General features: G+C 39.9%; 1 protein-coding gene across 1 annotated transcript in view; it reads right to left on the reverse strand.

Annotated features, from left to right (window-relative positions):
* DLGAP1 (DLG associated protein 1) overlaps positions 1-18,959 on the reverse strand; it is a 306,180-nt gene that overhangs the window by 177,716 nt on the left and 109,505 nt on the right. The window contains exon 3 of the mRNA XM_040632694.1: positions 2,716-2,893. Coding sequence (XP_040488628.1) covers positions 2,716-2,893 — 178 coding nt within the window. The remainder of the gene's footprint in view (positions 1-2,715; positions 2,894-18,959) is intronic.

The following is an 18,959-nucleotide window of genomic DNA, read 5'->3' on the forward strand; positions in this document are numbered from 1 at the left end:
AGACTGAGTCCCACATCGGGCTGCTTGCTCAGTGGGAAGTCTGCTTCTCCCCATCCCAGTGTTGCTCCCCCTGCTTGTGTGTGCTCTCTCTCTCTCTGGCAAATAAATAAATAAATAAATAAATAAAATCTTTATAAAAAATAAAATTTAAACATTTCAAATTATGAAAGCAGTGAATGGGTATAAATATTTTTCAAAAATTATTTTTTAAACCCACTGCTGTATTCTACATGTATGACAGCTGGATTTATAGACTCCTTTCTCTTTCCAGAAGGCTATGTGACCATAAGGCTGTCAGGAATAAACATAAACTTAAAGAAATTTTAAATATTATGTTGCTTATTGTGAAAAAATAAGGAGAGGCAAGTCAAAATTTCACCAAATGAGGCACCAACTATTTCCCTGAGAGTTGGGATAGTGAGTGTCATCGGACGGCATCAGCTAGCACAGATAGACGTGCATGTTCTCGGAGGCTTCTTTCAAGGAAGGAAACGTACAGTGGGCAGATGTTGGAATCCCCCATGCCAGCTTTCCCCAATTCCCACCCTGCCCTGCTCTCAGGGCCTTGCTGTGGTCCCCGCCTTTGCTCTTCAAGAATGTATTTAGGGTAAAGAGCTCTATTTTGATGGCAGGGACAAAGCAAGAGCCGTGGTCCTATTTCAGGGTCTCACTCTGATAGATCAAAGATGCTTCAGTTCTCAGCCTACTGTTCAGCTTCAGTGCTTGGCTTACCACCATCACCACGATCCTTCCCCCCTCATCTTCTTTATCACCACCATCCTCATTGCCACCATCACCATTACCACCATCACCATTACCACCACCATCACCACCAGCATCCTCACCACCATTACCACCTTTTCAGCAACACTGTACTTCTCACCTTGATGTCACAATGTCTTCCAAACTAGTTTCTCTGCTTCTAGCAATTCATCCTCTCTCATCTTTCCTCTGTTTTTTCCATATGAATTCTCTCACATCAAAGTTATGATCATATCTCTTGCTTGCTTAAAAGCTGAAGTTTTAATTAATCTTTAATCAATCCCATTCCCAATAAATGAAGTCCAGTCCTCTGGGCCTGGCAAGCAAAGCCATGCATTAAAAAATATATCCAAGGAGGGGCACTTGGATGGCTCAGTTGGTTAAGTGTCTACCTTTGGCTCAGGTCATGATCCCAAGGTCCTGGGATTGAGCCTCGAATCCCTGCATCAGGCTCCCTGTGCAGTGGGGAGCCTGCTTCTCCTTCTCCTTCTGCCCCCTCCACTCATGCTCTCTCTCTCTCACTTTGCCCTCTCTCTCTCTCTCCCAAACAAACAAACAAACAAATCTTTAAAAAAAATATATATATCCAGGGCAAAATTCAGGACAGATTTCCCATTGCTCCCTCGACAAGTATTCCGAGCTCCAACAAAACTAGAACATTCACTATTTCTTGAACATGCTTTAGGGAAGCATTTTTCAAAATTCAGATCAAATACTACTTTATTAGAATCTCTTGGAGTATTTGTTAAAATATACATTCCTAGACTGCATGCCTGGAAACTCTCTCTTTAGAATCCTGGGTTCTTAGCGCTGTTTTCTCCTTAGTTTCAGGATCTTGTTGACTATTCTGTGACCACAAAATCCCATTTAACATCTGGCTCCTTACATACCTCATAGAGTGTTTTATAAAATAATATTATGAAACTATAAAGCAATTCGCAGAGTGTCTGACCCAGCAAAGGTACCTCTTGTTAATAATACTTGCTCTGCCCACCTCAGAGTGTATTGTGGCATTCAAGTAAATAATAATAATGATAACACTTTTATCCTATTTGTACTCTTGTAAGCTCTTGGTGGGAATGGATTTTGTGCTGGTCATTGATGAGTAACTTGTATAATCTGGTCCAGTGTTCTGCTCATTAAATACTAGCTGAATTAATTGTACAGTAGTTAATTTGTGATAGAAATTTAAATTCAGAGTTCCTATACATCATTTAAAAAATACCCTTCTTGTTGTGCTCCCAGAGGAAGCCAGCCCCTGGGGTACCTTCAGCTCCTTTGGTGGCCCCCAAAAAGTGCACGGTCAGGTCCTCCAAGAGTCCCAGGTCCTCTCCACCCCGATCTTAGGTAGCCCAGCCCTCTCCCCCAATCTGAGACCTTTGATGGGAGAGACTGGAGGACCTTCAGCTGAATATTTTGGATAGACCATTACGTTGCCTTTTTTGAGTCTTAATCCCTGGTCTGGCATATCTGTTCTTAGAAGTGGCTTTTGTCTCATTACCAAGATACAGTATTCACCTGGGACCCAGTTGAGATAAGTAGATCGTATCTCCCTTCATGTCCCTGGCGCCCTGTCTTGATGACCTGCTCAATACTTGTACTTTTATGATTAGACACTGCTGTGGTTTTTGCCAGTTGATGTCTACCCTGTCTTTCTGTCCTTCAAGCATCTTTATCACCTCATCCATCAACTTCCTAATGGCAAGCGTGCTGGTACTGACTGACTGCTGATGAATTTCCAAGGACTCACTCCAGTGTCCTTTATGCATCAGCAGAGGACCCCTTCCCTGGTGGTGGGCTGCTCATACCAGGTGCTGGCTGTAGCCGAACGTGCATAGCACGTAGGTCAGGCTGATCCATTAGTGGTCTCCTCTGCAAGGGGCTACCCCCTCCCTTCATGCCCTGTGTCCACTAACCCTTACGCAGGTAATGGCCCACAGACACGGTGCTCACCTGGCTGATGGTGCTCATGGCTCGCATGTAGCTCTCATTCCTCGAGCGGAACTTTGGTGACGTGAGCAGGCCGGCAGGGTCTAGGCTGTCCAGGCTTCGGTTGATGGAGACTTCACTGACGGCCCTCAGGTAACTGTGACTCCGGATCTGGAGTTTGGGGGAGTGTTCATTGGAAATCCTGCAAGGGAATAAGAGAAGGGGCACGTTTAGTCATATTCCAAGATGTAAGCAGTACTAAGATGTGAGAGCACTGTCATTGATGTGGTATCCCTAAGTACTGGGACGAATAATGTAGATGGCTTCCTAGGATTACTAGACTCCCCCATGGTGTCTCAGAAGGAAAAACTTTTGACAGGAAATCATTAGGGTCTGATGACATTAGAGAGCAATTAAAATTCTCTTTAGCCCATGAAATAATCTCCCCGTTCGCATTTTCCCAGGCATCTGGAGGAGGGAGATAATAGCTCTGACTGCCCCACTCCAGAATCTTGTCCTGTGTTCTGTAAGCCTTTTCTTTTACCCACTTCCTTTCTGTGGCCATCTTTTTGTTTTTGGACTTTCTAGTAACAGCCAGTGGGTATACATCTGTAACTATATCAGTATCTCTACCAGTTCTTCTCTCATCTACTTGTCTGTCTGTCTAATCCTTGTGTCATTTAGTTGAGATTGAACTTCGTGAACAAAACGTAAATTTTAGCCATTAACAATGCACGTATTTTTAAATCTTGATATGTAAAGAAAGTCTTTACACATTTTGCATTTTTTTCAAGATGGATTTTAAAATTATAAAAGTAGGAAAGGCTCATTGCCAAGCTATACAGGAGTGCATAAAACAGAAAGTGGGTCTCCCTCTCCACCCCTGTTTCTGCTCCAGAATTCCACAACCTTAAAAGAACTACCCATAGCAGTCTGGTGTATATCCTTCCTGCCTTTCTATACATATACAAACAATTAATTTTCAGGAATTTTTCAACCTTATTTTCACATGGGATTCAGGTGATTTTTCTTTCATTGTTCAATTTCTTTTATTTTTGCTGAAATATTGCTTGCAGTAAAAATTAAAGTTGATAAGGGATGTATGCCCATTATCATTGCTATTATTTTCATTATTCTGGAGATCATAACCAATGAAATTAGAAAATAAAAAGATATAGGGGATATAAATATTGGGAAGTAAGAGATAAGCTTTGTGTATTCACAGATTATATAATTATCTGGAAGATAAAAAAACTGAAAAACTATTAGAATGCGTAAGAGAGATCCACAGGATAGCTAGATACAGGGTTAAAAAAATTAATAACTTTTCTATATACTGCCACCACCAAATAGAAATTTTAATTTAAAAAATCCCATTCCAGGGCGCCTGGGTGGCTCAGTCATTGAGCATCTGTCTTCAGCCCAGGGCGTGATCCCAGGGTCCTGGGATCGAGCCCCACATCAGGCTCCTCTGCTGGGAAGCCTGCTTCTTCCTCTCCCACTCCCCCTGCTTGTGTTCCCTTTCTTGCTGGCTGTCTCTCTCTGTCAAATAAATAAATAAATAAAAAATCCCATTCAAATGGTAAAACATTATAAAATAAGTACAGATTAAAAAAAAAGCAACAGAATTTTATGAAGAAAACTATAAAACTTTATGGAAGACAATAAACAAGGCCTAAACAAATGTTTAGGAAAAGGAAGATAATTTTCCTCGATGGAAGTAATACTGTAAGAAAAAAATTAAATTTTTCCTAAATTAATCTACAAACCTAAAGCAATTATAATAAAAATTCTCAGATTTTTTTTATTAGAGTGTAACAGACTCATCTTAAAGTTTACATGAAGTTCATAGCAGCATTATTCATAAGAGCCAAAAGGTAGAGGCAACCCAAATGTCTGCCAGCTGCTGAACTGGTGAAATGTGGTGTATCTGTACAGTGGAATATGAGTTGGCCACAAGAAAGAGTTTAGTACTGATATGTGCTACAACATGGATGAATTTTGTAAACATCATGGTAAGTTGAAGAGGCCAGTTGTACATTATACGATTCCACTCTTAAGAAATGTCCAGAATAAAAAAATCTCTACAGAAAGTAGATTAGTGGTTGCCTAGACTGGGACGCTCGGCGCAGCAGAAGAAGAGGAGGAAGATGGCAAGGTTGGGGGTTGATATCTAAAAGGTATGGCCTTTCTCTTTGGGGTGGTGAAAATACTCTAAGAATGATTGTGGTGATGGTTGCACAAGTCTGAATATGCTGAAGACCATTGAATTGCACATTTTAAATGAGTGTTTGGTATATACATTATAGCTCAATTAAGCCTTTTAAAAAATTATATGAGGCCTCAAAACAATCAAATTTCCTAATGGAGGGAGTTCAGAGAGTAGACTCTAGTTGGCACAATGAGGGAAGGAGAGCCAGTGAAGGGATTGCATATGGCGATAATGTAAGTAACCAGTGAGAGGACTGAGTTAGGTAGTAGCGGAACTTGGGCAGATGGATTTAAGACCCCACGTGAGGATTAAATATGGAAGATGAGTAAGAGGAGGGGGTCTAAAAAACAGCCAGAAAATAAAAATAAATAAAAAAGGAGATAAATATCCTATCAGATCTCAAATATACTTTATAACTACAAAGATGAAAGTAGTGTGATATAGTGAAGGAATAGACAAATCAATAAAATAAAGTTAAGGCTCCAGAAACAGAACTGAGTGTCTACTGAACTTATTTGAATCGCCACCTTTGCAATGTACTAAGCAGGGAAGAGATCAATTACTTAGTAATGGTATTTGATGAGTTTGCATCCACACGGAAGAAAATGGATTCCTACTGTCCATATAGATTGAAAGATTAAAAATCAAATATTTACAGATTTAAAGTTGTCTAGTATGTTATAGAAGAAGAATGTGTTTTATAATCTTTTTTTCATTTATTTGGGAGAGAGAATGAGCGAGCATGAGATTTCATTTATTTATTTGAGAGAATGAGCGAGCACGAGCCAGCACAAGCGAGGGGTGGGGAGGGAGAGGGAGAGGAAGAAGCAGACTCCCCGCTGAGCAGGGAGCCTGACATGGGACTTGATCCCAGAACCCTGATATCATGACCTGAGCCGAAGGCAGATGCTTACCTGACCGAGCCACCAAGGCACCCCTCTGATCTTTTTTTCTTTTTCTAAGATTTTATTTTTAAGTAATCTCTATGTGCAATGTGGGGCTCAAACTTACAACCCCGAGATCAAGAGTTGCCTGCTCTGACTGAGCCAGCCAGGCATTCCGCATAATCTTACTTTCTATACCTAAAAACTTTTTTTGAATTACCAGAATTTTATGGAAAAAACTATAAAACCTTATGGAAGGCAATAAAGAAAGCCTAAGAATTGAAACGAAAGCGGTGGAGAAAGAGTTTAGAAACAGGATGTTGAAATTAAAAGCCATAAAAAAAAAGGAAAAGATTGTCAAGTTAGAACTACATAAAAATTTAAAACTTTTGTTCAACACAAGACAGTGTAAGCAAAGTTAAGAATAATAGTCACTGGGTAGGAACCATATTTGCAATACCACACGATGTAATGTAGAGGGTTCACGCCTATAACATTTAAAGTGGACTTAGCAAATTAAAGTATAATGCAAATGACTCAAAAAATGGACAGAGGCTCAGTAAATTAGAGAAATGTTGATAAATATAAACACCATTTGCACATCAGATCCAGGCACACCCAGGTCCATGTCCGCAGATGGTAAAGATAATCTCCACAATGCAAATATCCTCTTTGCGATGCGTAAGACTGCACTCATTCTTGAAGTTTGTATGGAATTACTTAAACACAATCGTCAAAATGATAGACTTAGGAACACCAAAACCTGGGAATTTGAGCAACTACTTTTTGCAATTGCACTGAAAAAGTGACCGAATTAAAACAGATCTGGAATTTAACAGTGAAAGTAAACCTCCTACATTATTATTACAAAAGGGAAACTGTTCTAAAAATAAATGTTCTCTATGGATCCTACAAGTAGCTATCAGACATGAGCTATTTGCTCTGCCAGCTCAAGTAAATATTTGCCATGTGTTATGTGCTGTTATGATGACACACAGGGGTTACTTTATAAATGCTCATGGCCCCAGTCCCAACCAACCAACCAACCAACCAACCAACCAACCAACCAACTGAAGGATTCATTTCCCCCTTAAGATCTCTTCTAGGAAAAGAGAGACTTAGCTAGACGCATTTCCAACCTAAAGTTCACTTCCCCTTAGAACTTGAGAATTAGATGACAAGTGTGTTTCTTTGGCTCTTTTGCAACCTGACCCAGGGCAACGATATTGTCAACATAAATGCTGCTGCTGTGCCAGGTGGTTATGGGGGCAGCAATGGGAGGGGGTGACTATTTCATGAATGGTGTATATTCCAAAGAAGAGGTGAAAGTCCAGTGTTCTGACAAATGAGTGTCTGTCGGCTGAGATGGGGAAATGAGGCGTCATTGCAACAGTCATTCACCCTCGTCACTTGTTATGAAATAAGGCATAATTCCCAAATTTCTAAGTGAAAAATCATTCAGAAAGGATTGAATAGTTCTACTTCGGTGAGTCATTTCTGATTAAACAACACATACTTTAATCATACGCTAAATATAAGGAAATGACCTCTTGTCCACTTAGCGGAGCCCACAGCTCTCAATATAAAATGTACAGGAGGATGTGTGCTGCTGGTATAGAAACACGAAAGAAATACCAGGAAATAGTATATTGATTACCTCATTGCACCTCATAAGAAGGGTGCTTTGCCAAGAAGAAAGGGCATGAGCATATTCAGAAATAATAGTTTTCATGTTAGATTATTTTTCCGTGTTGGCCTCTTCACATGACATCTGTCTTTTCCCACTTTTCTCCCTAAATTGCTTAGGCTCGGTTAAAGTTTTGTGGCTTATCAGAACTGAGACTTTGGCCGGGCCGAGTCCCATCCACTCTCATGTCCTTTACGTGCATTCACAGATAGGACACCCTTACGGTTGTCATGGGGCAGCCACATAAACAAGCTTGGCCCAGCGGATCAGTAAGGTTGCCAAAGGAGAGAAGAATGCAATAATCCTCAGGCTGCAAAATTTTAAACCAGTGTCCCTGAAGTGAAAATGATTAACTTTGTAATAGAGTACTAAAAGTTTAACTTCATCAGATGAATACACTCTAGGGACGTGTTGTGCGGCAAAGTGACCGTAGCTAATAATAGTGTGCTGTGTGCTTGAGATTTGCGAAGACAGTAGATCTTCTTAAAAATTTTTTTTAAATTGAGATATAAGATTGACATATTAGTTTCAGATGTACAACGTAACGATTCACTGTTTGTGAGTATTGCTAAGTGATCACCCTAATAAATCTAGTTAACATCCGGCGCTATAGAAGAGTTTTTTCTTGTGATGAGAACTTCTAAGATTTTACTTTCAGCACTTTTTTTAAAAAAGCTTTTATTTATTTATTTGACAGAGGGAGAGACAGCACAAGCAGGGGGAGGGGCAGAGGGAGAAGCAGACTCCCCACTGAGCAGGGAGCCGGACACGGGGCTCCATCCCAGGACCTGGGATCATGACCCAAGCCGAAGGCAGACGCTAACTTACTGAGCCACCCAGGCGCCCCTAACACTTTCAGATATATAGTATAGTATTCTTTTTTTAAAAAAGATTTTATTTATTTATTTGACGGAGAGAGAGACAGCCAGCGAGAGAGGGAACACAAGCAGGGGGAGTGGGAGAGGAAGAAGCAGGCTCTTGGCAGAGGAGCCCGATGTGGGGCTCGATCCCAGAATGCCGGGATCATGCCCTGAGCCGAAGGCAGATGCTTAACAACTGAGCCCCCCAGGCGCCCCAATAATTCTTACCTATGATCTCCATGCTGTACATGACATCCACAGGACTTCATTTTATAACTGGAAGCTTGCACCTTTGGACCCCCTTCACCCATTTCTCCTACCCCCAGCACTCGCCTTTGGTGACCACCGACCTGTTCTTTGTATTTATAAGCCGAGTTTTTGTTTAGAGTCTACACGTGAGATCATATGGTATTTGTCTGAGAGTAGATCTTGAGCGGTCTCACCCGCAGCCCCTGGCAACCAGCGTTCTACTTTATGTCCCTCTTGAGTCTGGCCACTGTAGGTGTATCTCCCGCAAGTGAAATGGGATAGTATTTGCCTGGCTAGTTTCACTGAGTATAATGTCTTCAAGGTTCATCCGTGGTGCAGCACGTGGCAGAACGAACTTCCTTTAAGGCTGAATAAGATCCCCTTGTGTGTGTAGACTACATTTGGTTGATCCGCTCATCTACTGACGGACACTTGGCTTGCTTCCACCTTTTGCTATGGTGAATGAAGCTGCTGTGAACATGGCATACAAATATCTGTCGAGTCCCTGCTTCCAAATCTTGGGGGGATAATACACCCAGAGGTAAAAATCTCTCTTTACCAGAAGTACTTAATCTTCCCTATTTCATTTCTTGGCAATTAAACTTCCAACAAATTTGAGGACCAACATAATAAAAACTGTCACTTCGTTTCTTCCTGGAAAGACATATTATTGATCATTTAGGGTAAGTTTTAAGCACACTAAATAATATAGTAGTATTTCGGGGGGCTATTATTGCTATGGTTGAGAAGAGAAAAATGATACTTCTATTATTTGGTGGAAAGTATTGTAAAAATGTGAGTATAATTTTACTGCTGTAGTAATTGCAGAACAGTAATATAATTAAAACTTGATGTAGCATTATTGAGAACAAATTGCATCAAAATAATTAAGACATCCAAAAAAGTAATTCCATAAGCAGTTAGAGATTGCAGAAAGACTGTCGCCAATAGTGTCAGTTTATGAACCAGTAAGGAAAGAAAGAATGTCATCACTAAGAAAGCTGTGATGACAATTTAACTGTATTCGTTAGTAGAAAACCCATGATGGTGATGCTCGGGGGGGAGGGGTGGGGGTGGTGGTGGAATAGTGACCTAAATGCTGCTTTGAGCTGAATACAGTGTTTCCTTCGATTTAGGAAGTGTCAGGGCAGAGCAGATGTACTTCCGTAGATGTAAGCTGACATTGACAAATCGGAACGGTTAAAACCCGTGTAAAAGAGATTTGATAGATTTTTCACAAAGTACTTCTCTGACTTTGGGAAGAACAAAAAACAACTAAAGATAGATTCTTAAATAATTCTTATAATGTTGGTTTTCTCCTAATCCCCATTGTCAACTCTGTGTCTACACTCACTACTGGGCCTGCCAAAAGATCACAAAAAGACATCTCTTCCATGCAATAGTCTTCAGTTGTTTGAACACAGGTGTCTATCCCAGCTAAGCGTTCTCTTCTCCAGGTGACATGCCCCCTTTATCTCATCCTCTTATGTCAAGACTTCAGGCTGTCCATTACCTTGATGACTTGTCTCTAAAGTCGGTCCGATTTGTGACTTTCTCTTTGACAACAAAGCACCCAGAACCAAACTTAAACTTCCAAATGTGGGCTGACAAGTGCAGAATACAGAATGGCTATTATCATCTATTTTACAGAAAATCCTTCTGGGATATGGCCTGAGAAAGCTCTGGATTGTTTGACCTATAAACACACTTAACTTCTGGTAAGCTCCCTTTTGGACAACATTTATATCTTCATATAAAATGATGTTAAGTCATTCCAATTTTTGACACTTTAGTTCCTATTAAAATGAAATCAAAAGGAGTGCCTGGGTGGCTCAGTCAGTTGAGCGTCTGCCTTTGGCTCAGGTCATGATCCCCGGGTCCTGGGATTGAGCTCCTTGTTGGGCTCCCTGCTCAGCAGGGGGGGTCTGCTTCTCCCTCTCGCTCTGCCCTTGCTCATGTTCTCTCTCTCTCTCAAATAAATAAATAAAATCTTAAAAAAATAAATTGAAATCAAAGATCAATCCTGTCATCCCCATGAAATATATGCAATAGATCAACTGTTCTTGCCAGTTATGTGTCACCAGGATATGTAATAACAGAAGGAAACATAGCAATACCTCGGATCAGTGAGTTTTACAAGGTCCTATGCATTTAAATGCTTTACCTACAATGTCTTATCTACCACACCAATATTATGTATTATAGTAATTATGAAGCATTATCACCTCTATTTAACAAATGAGGACGTTGAGGCTGACAAGTTTATAAACTCAGAATCAAAAGCTAGATCTATCTGACTTCTATAGTCTTAATCATCTTATACCTTCCCCGTAATTATGCCGTCTATTTTCTTATCCAATTATTCGTCAAGTTATTGACTGGAATTGGGTGAATCAGTGATTAGAAGACTGAGCTGACTCAGTCTATCAATACTATAGTTTTTGCTCTAAGGCAAAGTTACCATCTGCTACCATACAATGTTATTACAGTATTAATGACTGTATTTCCTATGCTTTACTTCTCATCCCATGGCTTATTTATTTTATAACTGGAGATTTGTTCCTCTTAATCTGCTTCACTTCTATTTTGCCCATCCCCTCACCCCCACCCCTCTGCAACTACCAGTTTGTTCTCTGTATTTATGGGTCTAAGAACACTTTTACTTTTTTCCCCAATTTTTATTTGAATTCTAGTTAGTTAATATAGGGTGCAATGTTGGTTTCAGGAGTAGAATTCAGTGATTTATCACTTACATACAATACCCAGTGCTCATCATAAGTGCCCTCCTTAATCTCCATCACACCTTTAGCCCATCCCTCACCCACCTTCCTCCATCAGTTCTCTATCTTTAAGAGTCTCTTATGATTTGTTTCCCTCTCCCCCTGCCATGTTCATCTGTTTTGTTTCTTAAATTCCACATATGAGTGAAATCATATGGTATTTGTTTTTCTCTGACTGACTTATTTTGCTTAGCATAATACACTCTAGCTCCATCCACATCATTGTAAATGGCAAGATTTCATTCTTTTTGATGGCTGAGTAATATTCCATTACACACACACACACACACACACACACACACATACACACCACATCTTCTTTATCCATTCATCAGTTGAAGGATATTTGGACTCTCTCCATGGTTTGGCTATTGTTGATAATGCTGCTATAAACATCAGGGTGCATGTACCCCCTTTGAATCTGTATTTTTGTATCCTTTGGGTAAATACCTAGTAGAGCAATTGCTGGATCATAAGGTAGCTCTATTTTTAACTTTTCGAGGAACCTCCATACTGTTCTCCAGAGTGGCTGCACCAGTCTGCATTCCCACCAACAGTGCAAGACGGTTCCTCTTTTCCTGCATCCATGCCGACACCTGTTGTTTCTTATGTTGTCAATTTTAGCCATTCTAAGAGCACTTTTCTAGCTGAACACCAAAGAAAAAACTGTAGTACCGCCTCTACCCATGCCAGTAAAGGCCAAGTGGGAAGCACAGACCTATCTCTACCGTCATGAGGTCATAAGGATGTGCCGTAGCATTTTCACCAAGGTGGTATCAGAAAAGGCCAAGTAGGGAGCTGAGACTTTTATCCCCATGAGGAATCTTCTACCCTGGGGTAGTGGTGGGGACCACAAGGGGAGCCTGGACTTCCATTTCTTTTTCTTTTTTCTTTTTTTTTTCCTTTTTTAAGATTTTATTTATCCATTTGACAGAGAGAGAGTGACAGCCAGTGAGAGAGGGAACACAAGCAGGGGGAGTGGGAGAGGAAGAAGCAGCCTCCCAGCAGAGGAGCCTGATGCAGGGCTCGATCCCAGGACCCCGGGACCACGCCCTGAGATGAAGGCAGACGCTTAATGACTGAGCCACCCAGATGTCCCTGGACTTCCATTTCTATCCAATAGTAATGAGTTTCAGAAAAGGCCTAGTGGAGAGTTAGATCTTTCATCATTGCTAACGGTAACAAAACTGCCTCCAATGTGTGGCATTAGTGGAGAGCATGTGGGAATCGCAGAACTCCCACCCATACCCAACAGTAATGAGGAATAGGTGTCAATAGAATTTAAATGGGGAACTTGGACTTGTACATTTAACTGGCAGTGATAAGATGGTGCTCCCTATTCTCCTGCTGGAGTGGTATTTTCAAAACCAGCGAAAAGAGAAGGTTTAAATAACATCCACAGTCTCATAATAATACAAAAATGTCCAGGTTTCAAGTGCCGTACTAAGAACCAGGAAGATCTGAAACTGAGTGAAAAATGACAATCAATAGATGCCAATACTGAGAAGACTGAGATGTTAAATTATCTGAAAAAACTTGAAAGCAGTGAGGATAGCAAAGCTTTAAAGAACAATTATTAACACACTTGGAACTAATAAAAAACATAGCTTCAGCAAATAAATAGTCCCAGCAAAGAAATAGAAGATATAAAGAAGAACCAAATAAAAATTTTAGAACTGAAAAATCCAGTAACCAAATATAAAGCTTAGTAGATGGGGTCAACAGCAGAATGGAGGGGAGAAGGAAGGAAGCAGCAAACTGGATGATAGAACATTGGAAATCACCCAGTCTGAATGACAGGGAGAGAGAGAAAAAAAGAAGTAGGGCTTCATGGACCTGTAGGACTAAAACAAAAGATGAACATTCGCGTCATTGGAGTCTGGGAAGGAGAGGAGAAAGAGGGAAAGAGAGGAGAAAGAGGAGAAAGAGGGTGGGACTGAAAAAACATATTCAAAGAAATAATGGCTGAAAATGTCCTCAATTTGTGCAGAGACATAAACGAACAGATTCGAGAAGGCAAGTGAATCTTAAACAGGACAAATCTAGAGAAATCCATGGCAAGACACATTATAATTAAGCATCTAAACACTGAAGACAAAGTAAAAATCTTGAAAGTAGCTGAAGAGTACTTATCTATAGGAAAAAACCCAATTTGAATGAAACAAATTTCTCTTTAAACCGTGGAGGTGAAAAAGAGGTGATATTTTTTTTAAGGTCTTAAAGAAAAGAACTGCCAACCCAGAATTCTACATCCAGTGAAATTATCCTTCAGGAATGAAGGGGAGATAATGACCTTTTTAGACCAAGGAAAACTAGAAGAATTTGTTGCCAGAATATCTACCTGAAAGAATGCCTAAGGGCCATTCCTTAAACAGAAAGGAAACGATCCACGAAGGAAACTTGCAGCATCAGGAAGGAAGAAAGGGCATGGTAAGCATAAATATGGGTAAATATAACAGGCTTTCTAACTTCTATTGCGTTTTTTAAAATTATGTTTGATGGTTAAGCCATCAAACACTGTCTGGTGGGGCTCGGAATGTTTGCAGAGGAAATATTTAAGGTGATTATGTTATGAATAGGAGATGGCAAACAGATATAAAGGGAAGTAAGTTTCTATATTTTACTCAAACTGGTAAAATGATACCATTAAATTGTTACAAATTATAATTCCTAAATCTATACCACTAAAAAAACTATATAAAAAGAACATACTCAAAGACACTACAGATAAATCCAAATAGAATTCTGAAAAATATTTAAGTTTCCCATAAAAAAACAGGAAGCAAAACCAGAGAAACAAAAAACAGAACAAACAGAAAACAAAAAATCTAATGGAAGACTTCAACTCTAAGATAATTACATTAAATATATAGTCTCAGTGCATTAATTAAGAGATTTGCAGACTGGAATAAAAAACATGACCCAACTATTTGTTGTCTCCAAGAAACTCACTTCAAATACAATGATGTAAACAAGTTAGTAAAAGGATAGAAAAAATTGTATCATGTAAACAATCAACGGAAAACAGGAGTGGCTCTATTGATATCAGCTAAAGAAACTTTATTAGTAAAGCTTATTGGTAAAGAAAAATGCCCAGAGAGGACATTATATAATAAGTACAGAACAAATCCATTAAGAAGACGGAGTCCTAACTACGTACGCGGCAAACCATAAAGCTGCAAGACAAGTGAAGCGAAAACTGATAGAACTGAAAGAGACAGAAAATCCACAATACAGTTGGAAACTTCAACGACCACTTCTCAACAACTGTTGGAGCGACTAGATGGAAAATCAAGGAGGATTGAGAAGATCTCAAAACTGTATCAACCAATAGCATCAAACAGACGCCTAAAGAACGCTGTACACGAGAACAGCAGAACACATGTTCATTCCAAGTGCCCGTGGAAAATATACAAAGAAAGACCATATTCTGGGCCATAAAGTGAAGCGTCAACCAATTTAAGAGAATTGAAATATTACACAACGTGTACAGCTAACATTATACTTAATAGCAAAAGACTGAATTTTTCCCTCTGAGATTATGAACAAAGGAAGGATGTTCAATCTCACTTTTATTTTGCCAAGTGCTGACAGTTCTAGTCAGTATAGTAAGGAAATAAAAAGGATACAAATTGGAAAGGAAGAAATAAAACTATCTTTATTTGCAGTTGATATGATTGCCAACATAGAAAATCCCAAGGAATCCACACAAAAAATTCCTGAACTAAGAAGTAATTTCAGCCAAGTCACAGAATATAAGATCAACATATAAAAATCAATTGTATTTCTATATACTAGAATGAACACACAGACACCAAAATTAGACATACAATACCATTTACAACTGTTAAAAAAAATTTCAACGCTTAGGTGTTAAGTCTAACAAAGCATCCTTAAGACTCGTGTGCAGAAAACTATGCAATGCCAATGAAAGACATCAAAGAAGATTAAAAAAAAGATTAAATCAATGGAGATGTTCAATGTAGTAAAAATGTAAATTCTCCCCAAATTGACATGCAGGTTTAATGCATTTCCTATCAAAATTCCATATTTTTGGATATATACAAGATTATTTAAAAATCTACATAGAAAGTCAAAGGAACTAGAATAGCTAAAATAATATTTTTAAAGATTTTATTTATTAGAAAGTGCGTGCATGCACCAGGTGAGGTAGGAGTGGGGAAGGGGCTGGGAGAGGGACAAGCAGACTCTGTGTTGAGCACCGGGCCAGACATGGGGTTCAATCCCACAACCCTGAGATCATGACCTGAGCTGAAGTCAAGAGTTGGACACTTAACTGACTGAGCCACCCAGGTGCCCCTAAAATAATTTTGAGGAATAAAGTAGGATTTACTTTTCTATTCTATTCTACTCTTATTTTTACTCTACTCAGTTTGAAGACTTGTATTTAGCTTCAGTAATCAAGACTGTGTGGTATTGGGGGGGGATGGACACGTACATCAGTGTCACAGAGCGGGGAATCCAGAAATAACCCCCCACAACACGCCCAAGTGACTATTGCAATCACAATAGCAATGCAATGGAGGAAAGATAGCCTTTTCGACAAATGGTGCTGGAGTCATTGGACATTTATAGGCAAAACCCCAAACAAAACAAAAACAAAATTTTAAACTAAGTCTCACCCCTTATAAAAAACTAACTCAAAAATGGATCATAGTCTTAAATATAAGACAGGGAAAAAACAGAGAAAATCTTTGGGATTCTAAGACGGGCTAAGTGTTCTTAGATTTGACACTAAAAGAAAGATACATAAAAGGAAAACTTGCTAAATTGGATGTAATCAAAATTAAAAGCATTGGCTCTTTGGCTCTATGAAGGTGAAAAGACAGGCTAGAGATGAGAAGATTTTAAAAATGTATCTGATGAAGGACTTGTAGCTTCTGTAAAGCGCTCTCAAAATCTGACAGGAAAAAAATCTAGTTAGAAAATGGGCAAAAGGCCTGAGGAGACATTTCACAAATAAGCACGCAAAAAGGTGATGAACATCATTAACCATCAGGGAAACGCAAATAAAACCCACAACGAGCTAGTGCTACATACCTCTCAGAATGGCTCAACTAAAAACATCAATGACAGCAAATGTTGATAGGATTTAGAGAAATCCCTCGTACGTTGCCGATGGGAATATAAAACGGTGCAGCCACTCTAAAGAGTGTGCCTGTTTCTTAAAAAATGAAACAACTACTATAGGACTCAGCAATTGTCTTCCTGGGAATTTATCTTTGAGAAATTAAGCCTGTGTTCACCCAGAAAGCCCATATAGGAATGTTATAGTGGCTTTATCCATCATAGTCTCCAGTTGGAAACACTTCCAGTTGCCTGTCCATGGGTAAAAGGTTAAAAAAACTGTGGTACATCCATGCCATGGACCGCTAGTCAGCAACAGTCTGGAAGGATCTTCGGAGAATTACGCTAAATGAAAAAAGTAATTTCCAAAAGGTTACATACTATAGGATTCTACTTATAGAATGTTCTTGAAATGACAAATTCATAGAGATGGAGAAGAGATTAGTGGTTGCCAGGGGTAAAGAAAGAAGTGGGGGTGGGAGGGAAGTGAAGGTAGCTATAAGAAGGCGACATAGACGGCGGCTATTTGTGGTGATGGAAAGCTTTTGTATCTCGGCTGTGTCAGTATCTTGCTTGTGACGTTGTACTACAGTTTCATAGGATGTTACCATTGGGGGGAGACCGGGTAGAAGGTATAGCAGATCTCTCTGTATTATTTTTACAACTACATGTGAATCTACAATTATATCAAAATAAAACTCTAATAAAAATAATTCCACCCTCAGACAATGAATGGGTTTGAATGAAACTGGGTAAAAAGAAACAATGTGGTCCCTCCCCTAATCCGAAGCTAGATGTTTGGCACTGAGTTCATGCCTAAGGGTAAGCAGAGCCAGTTTAACCTCCAAATTTTAAAACTTCCGCCTCAATGAACCAGGTTTGTGGCACTGAGCAAAAAAAATGCACACTTTAAGAATGTACTCATGGCTCAAGGACCTGGGTAGGCATCACAGTGTTTGAAGCCCTGGTATCTTCCATTTCCCTGCCCTACCGGTCAGCGCTATTGTCACTGGAGAGGAAGGAAGGCAGGCAGGAGCCAAGGGAGGTGGTGGGACTCATGTTATTCTCTGATTGCAGCATTCTGGTCGTTTTCGGCTTCTCTGGCAAGTGCAGGTAGTTTATGATAACCAGACCCCTCTCCTGAATAGTGCCCCGACCTTTCCAGCACATCACTGGCTACTGTAGTTCCAGATAGCCACCCTGATGCTTTAAGTAAGGTATAAAAAGCCTGGAGGTGACCATAGGAAAAGGCATTTAAAATCCAACGTGGATGTGGCACGAAACACCCACGGCTGTGCATTCATTGGCTGTGTGTTACGTCAGCCTTAGATGTAGAAAGTCACCCCTTCTGACGCTTAGATTTAGAGAAAATAACTTACTTGTTCATCCAAACAAAAAGGAAAAAAGGTTTTCCAGGAAATGGGAAGAATCATTAACTTCACAGAATTCTGAGCGGAAAGTAAAATCGTCCATGATATAAGGCAGAAGCATATTTTAAAGCATTTGTGAGCAAAACAGAAACATGCGCTACGAATCCATTGTCGCCAGAATCAAATAGTATTCAAATGACCACACATACTCTGATTGAATCAGTTAGGTAAAAGTAATAATTAGGACTGTTGGCAGTCAGTAGCTTTTCCAGATACATACTTAGATGTTAAAAGATGACTTCTTCCCTCCTTTATTACCTTTGCACTGTGGTAAATTATAGCAATTTCTTATGCTTTGAATGAGAGGGAATGGAAAGATAGTATGCTCCCTATTGGGGATTGCTTAACTTTTCCATTGAGAAGCACTGAACATTCATTTACTAACACATAAAAAGGGATAAAAGCTTTCTGGTCAAAATGTATAATGGTAGCAGTATAATAGAATATACATATTCTCCTGTGAAAAATCCCAAGATTCTGATAAGTAATGTGTATGAAACAGGAAGGAGGGAGCTAGGGGATTAGACAAAATTAACAAAGCTCGCCTTTCAGAGGCTGCTGCCCCGACAGCTCAGACTCGCCTCATTTCCTTCCCCCTTCTAACCCCTGAGTGCCCTTCCTCTTCTTTGGGTCTTTATTAATTGGCCTTTGTCTTCCCTCTAATGAAAAAGGCACTTATGCTCTGTCCTAGTCTTTCCTGTGCCCAATGGTCTAAACGAAGGAAAGAGCGAGTCTGTGTTTCCAGGGAGACGAGCCCTGACCGCGAGAAGAGTCAGTACCAGGGAGTGCCTGCAGGGGGCGGTCGACACTGAAGAATGAAGAGAGGCTCGGGCTGTCCAGGACTTTGCGTCTGCCGTAGCACAGGCATGATCCAAGTCTGCAGGAAAGGTACCTTCAAGGACAAGATAATTCGTGCAGATCGAGTTGTTAAATGTTTGCCATTGGTGACTTAATCAAAGACTCAAAGGGTGTCAGAGCTCTGCGTGGATGTGGTCATCCTTTCTAAGGCTCTCGTTCTACAGACGAGGAATGGAGGTTCAGAAGAGCTCTGTGTTCTGGCTAGTTAGGCGGAGCCAAC

The sequence above is a fragment of the Ursus maritimus genome, unplaced genomic scaffold, assembly GCF_017311325.1.
Source record: "Ursus maritimus isolate PB19 unplaced genomic scaffold, ASM1731132v1 scaffold_18, whole genome shotgun sequence".
Taxonomy (NCBI): domain Eukaryota; kingdom Metazoa; phylum Chordata; class Mammalia; order Carnivora; family Ursidae; genus Ursus; species Ursus maritimus.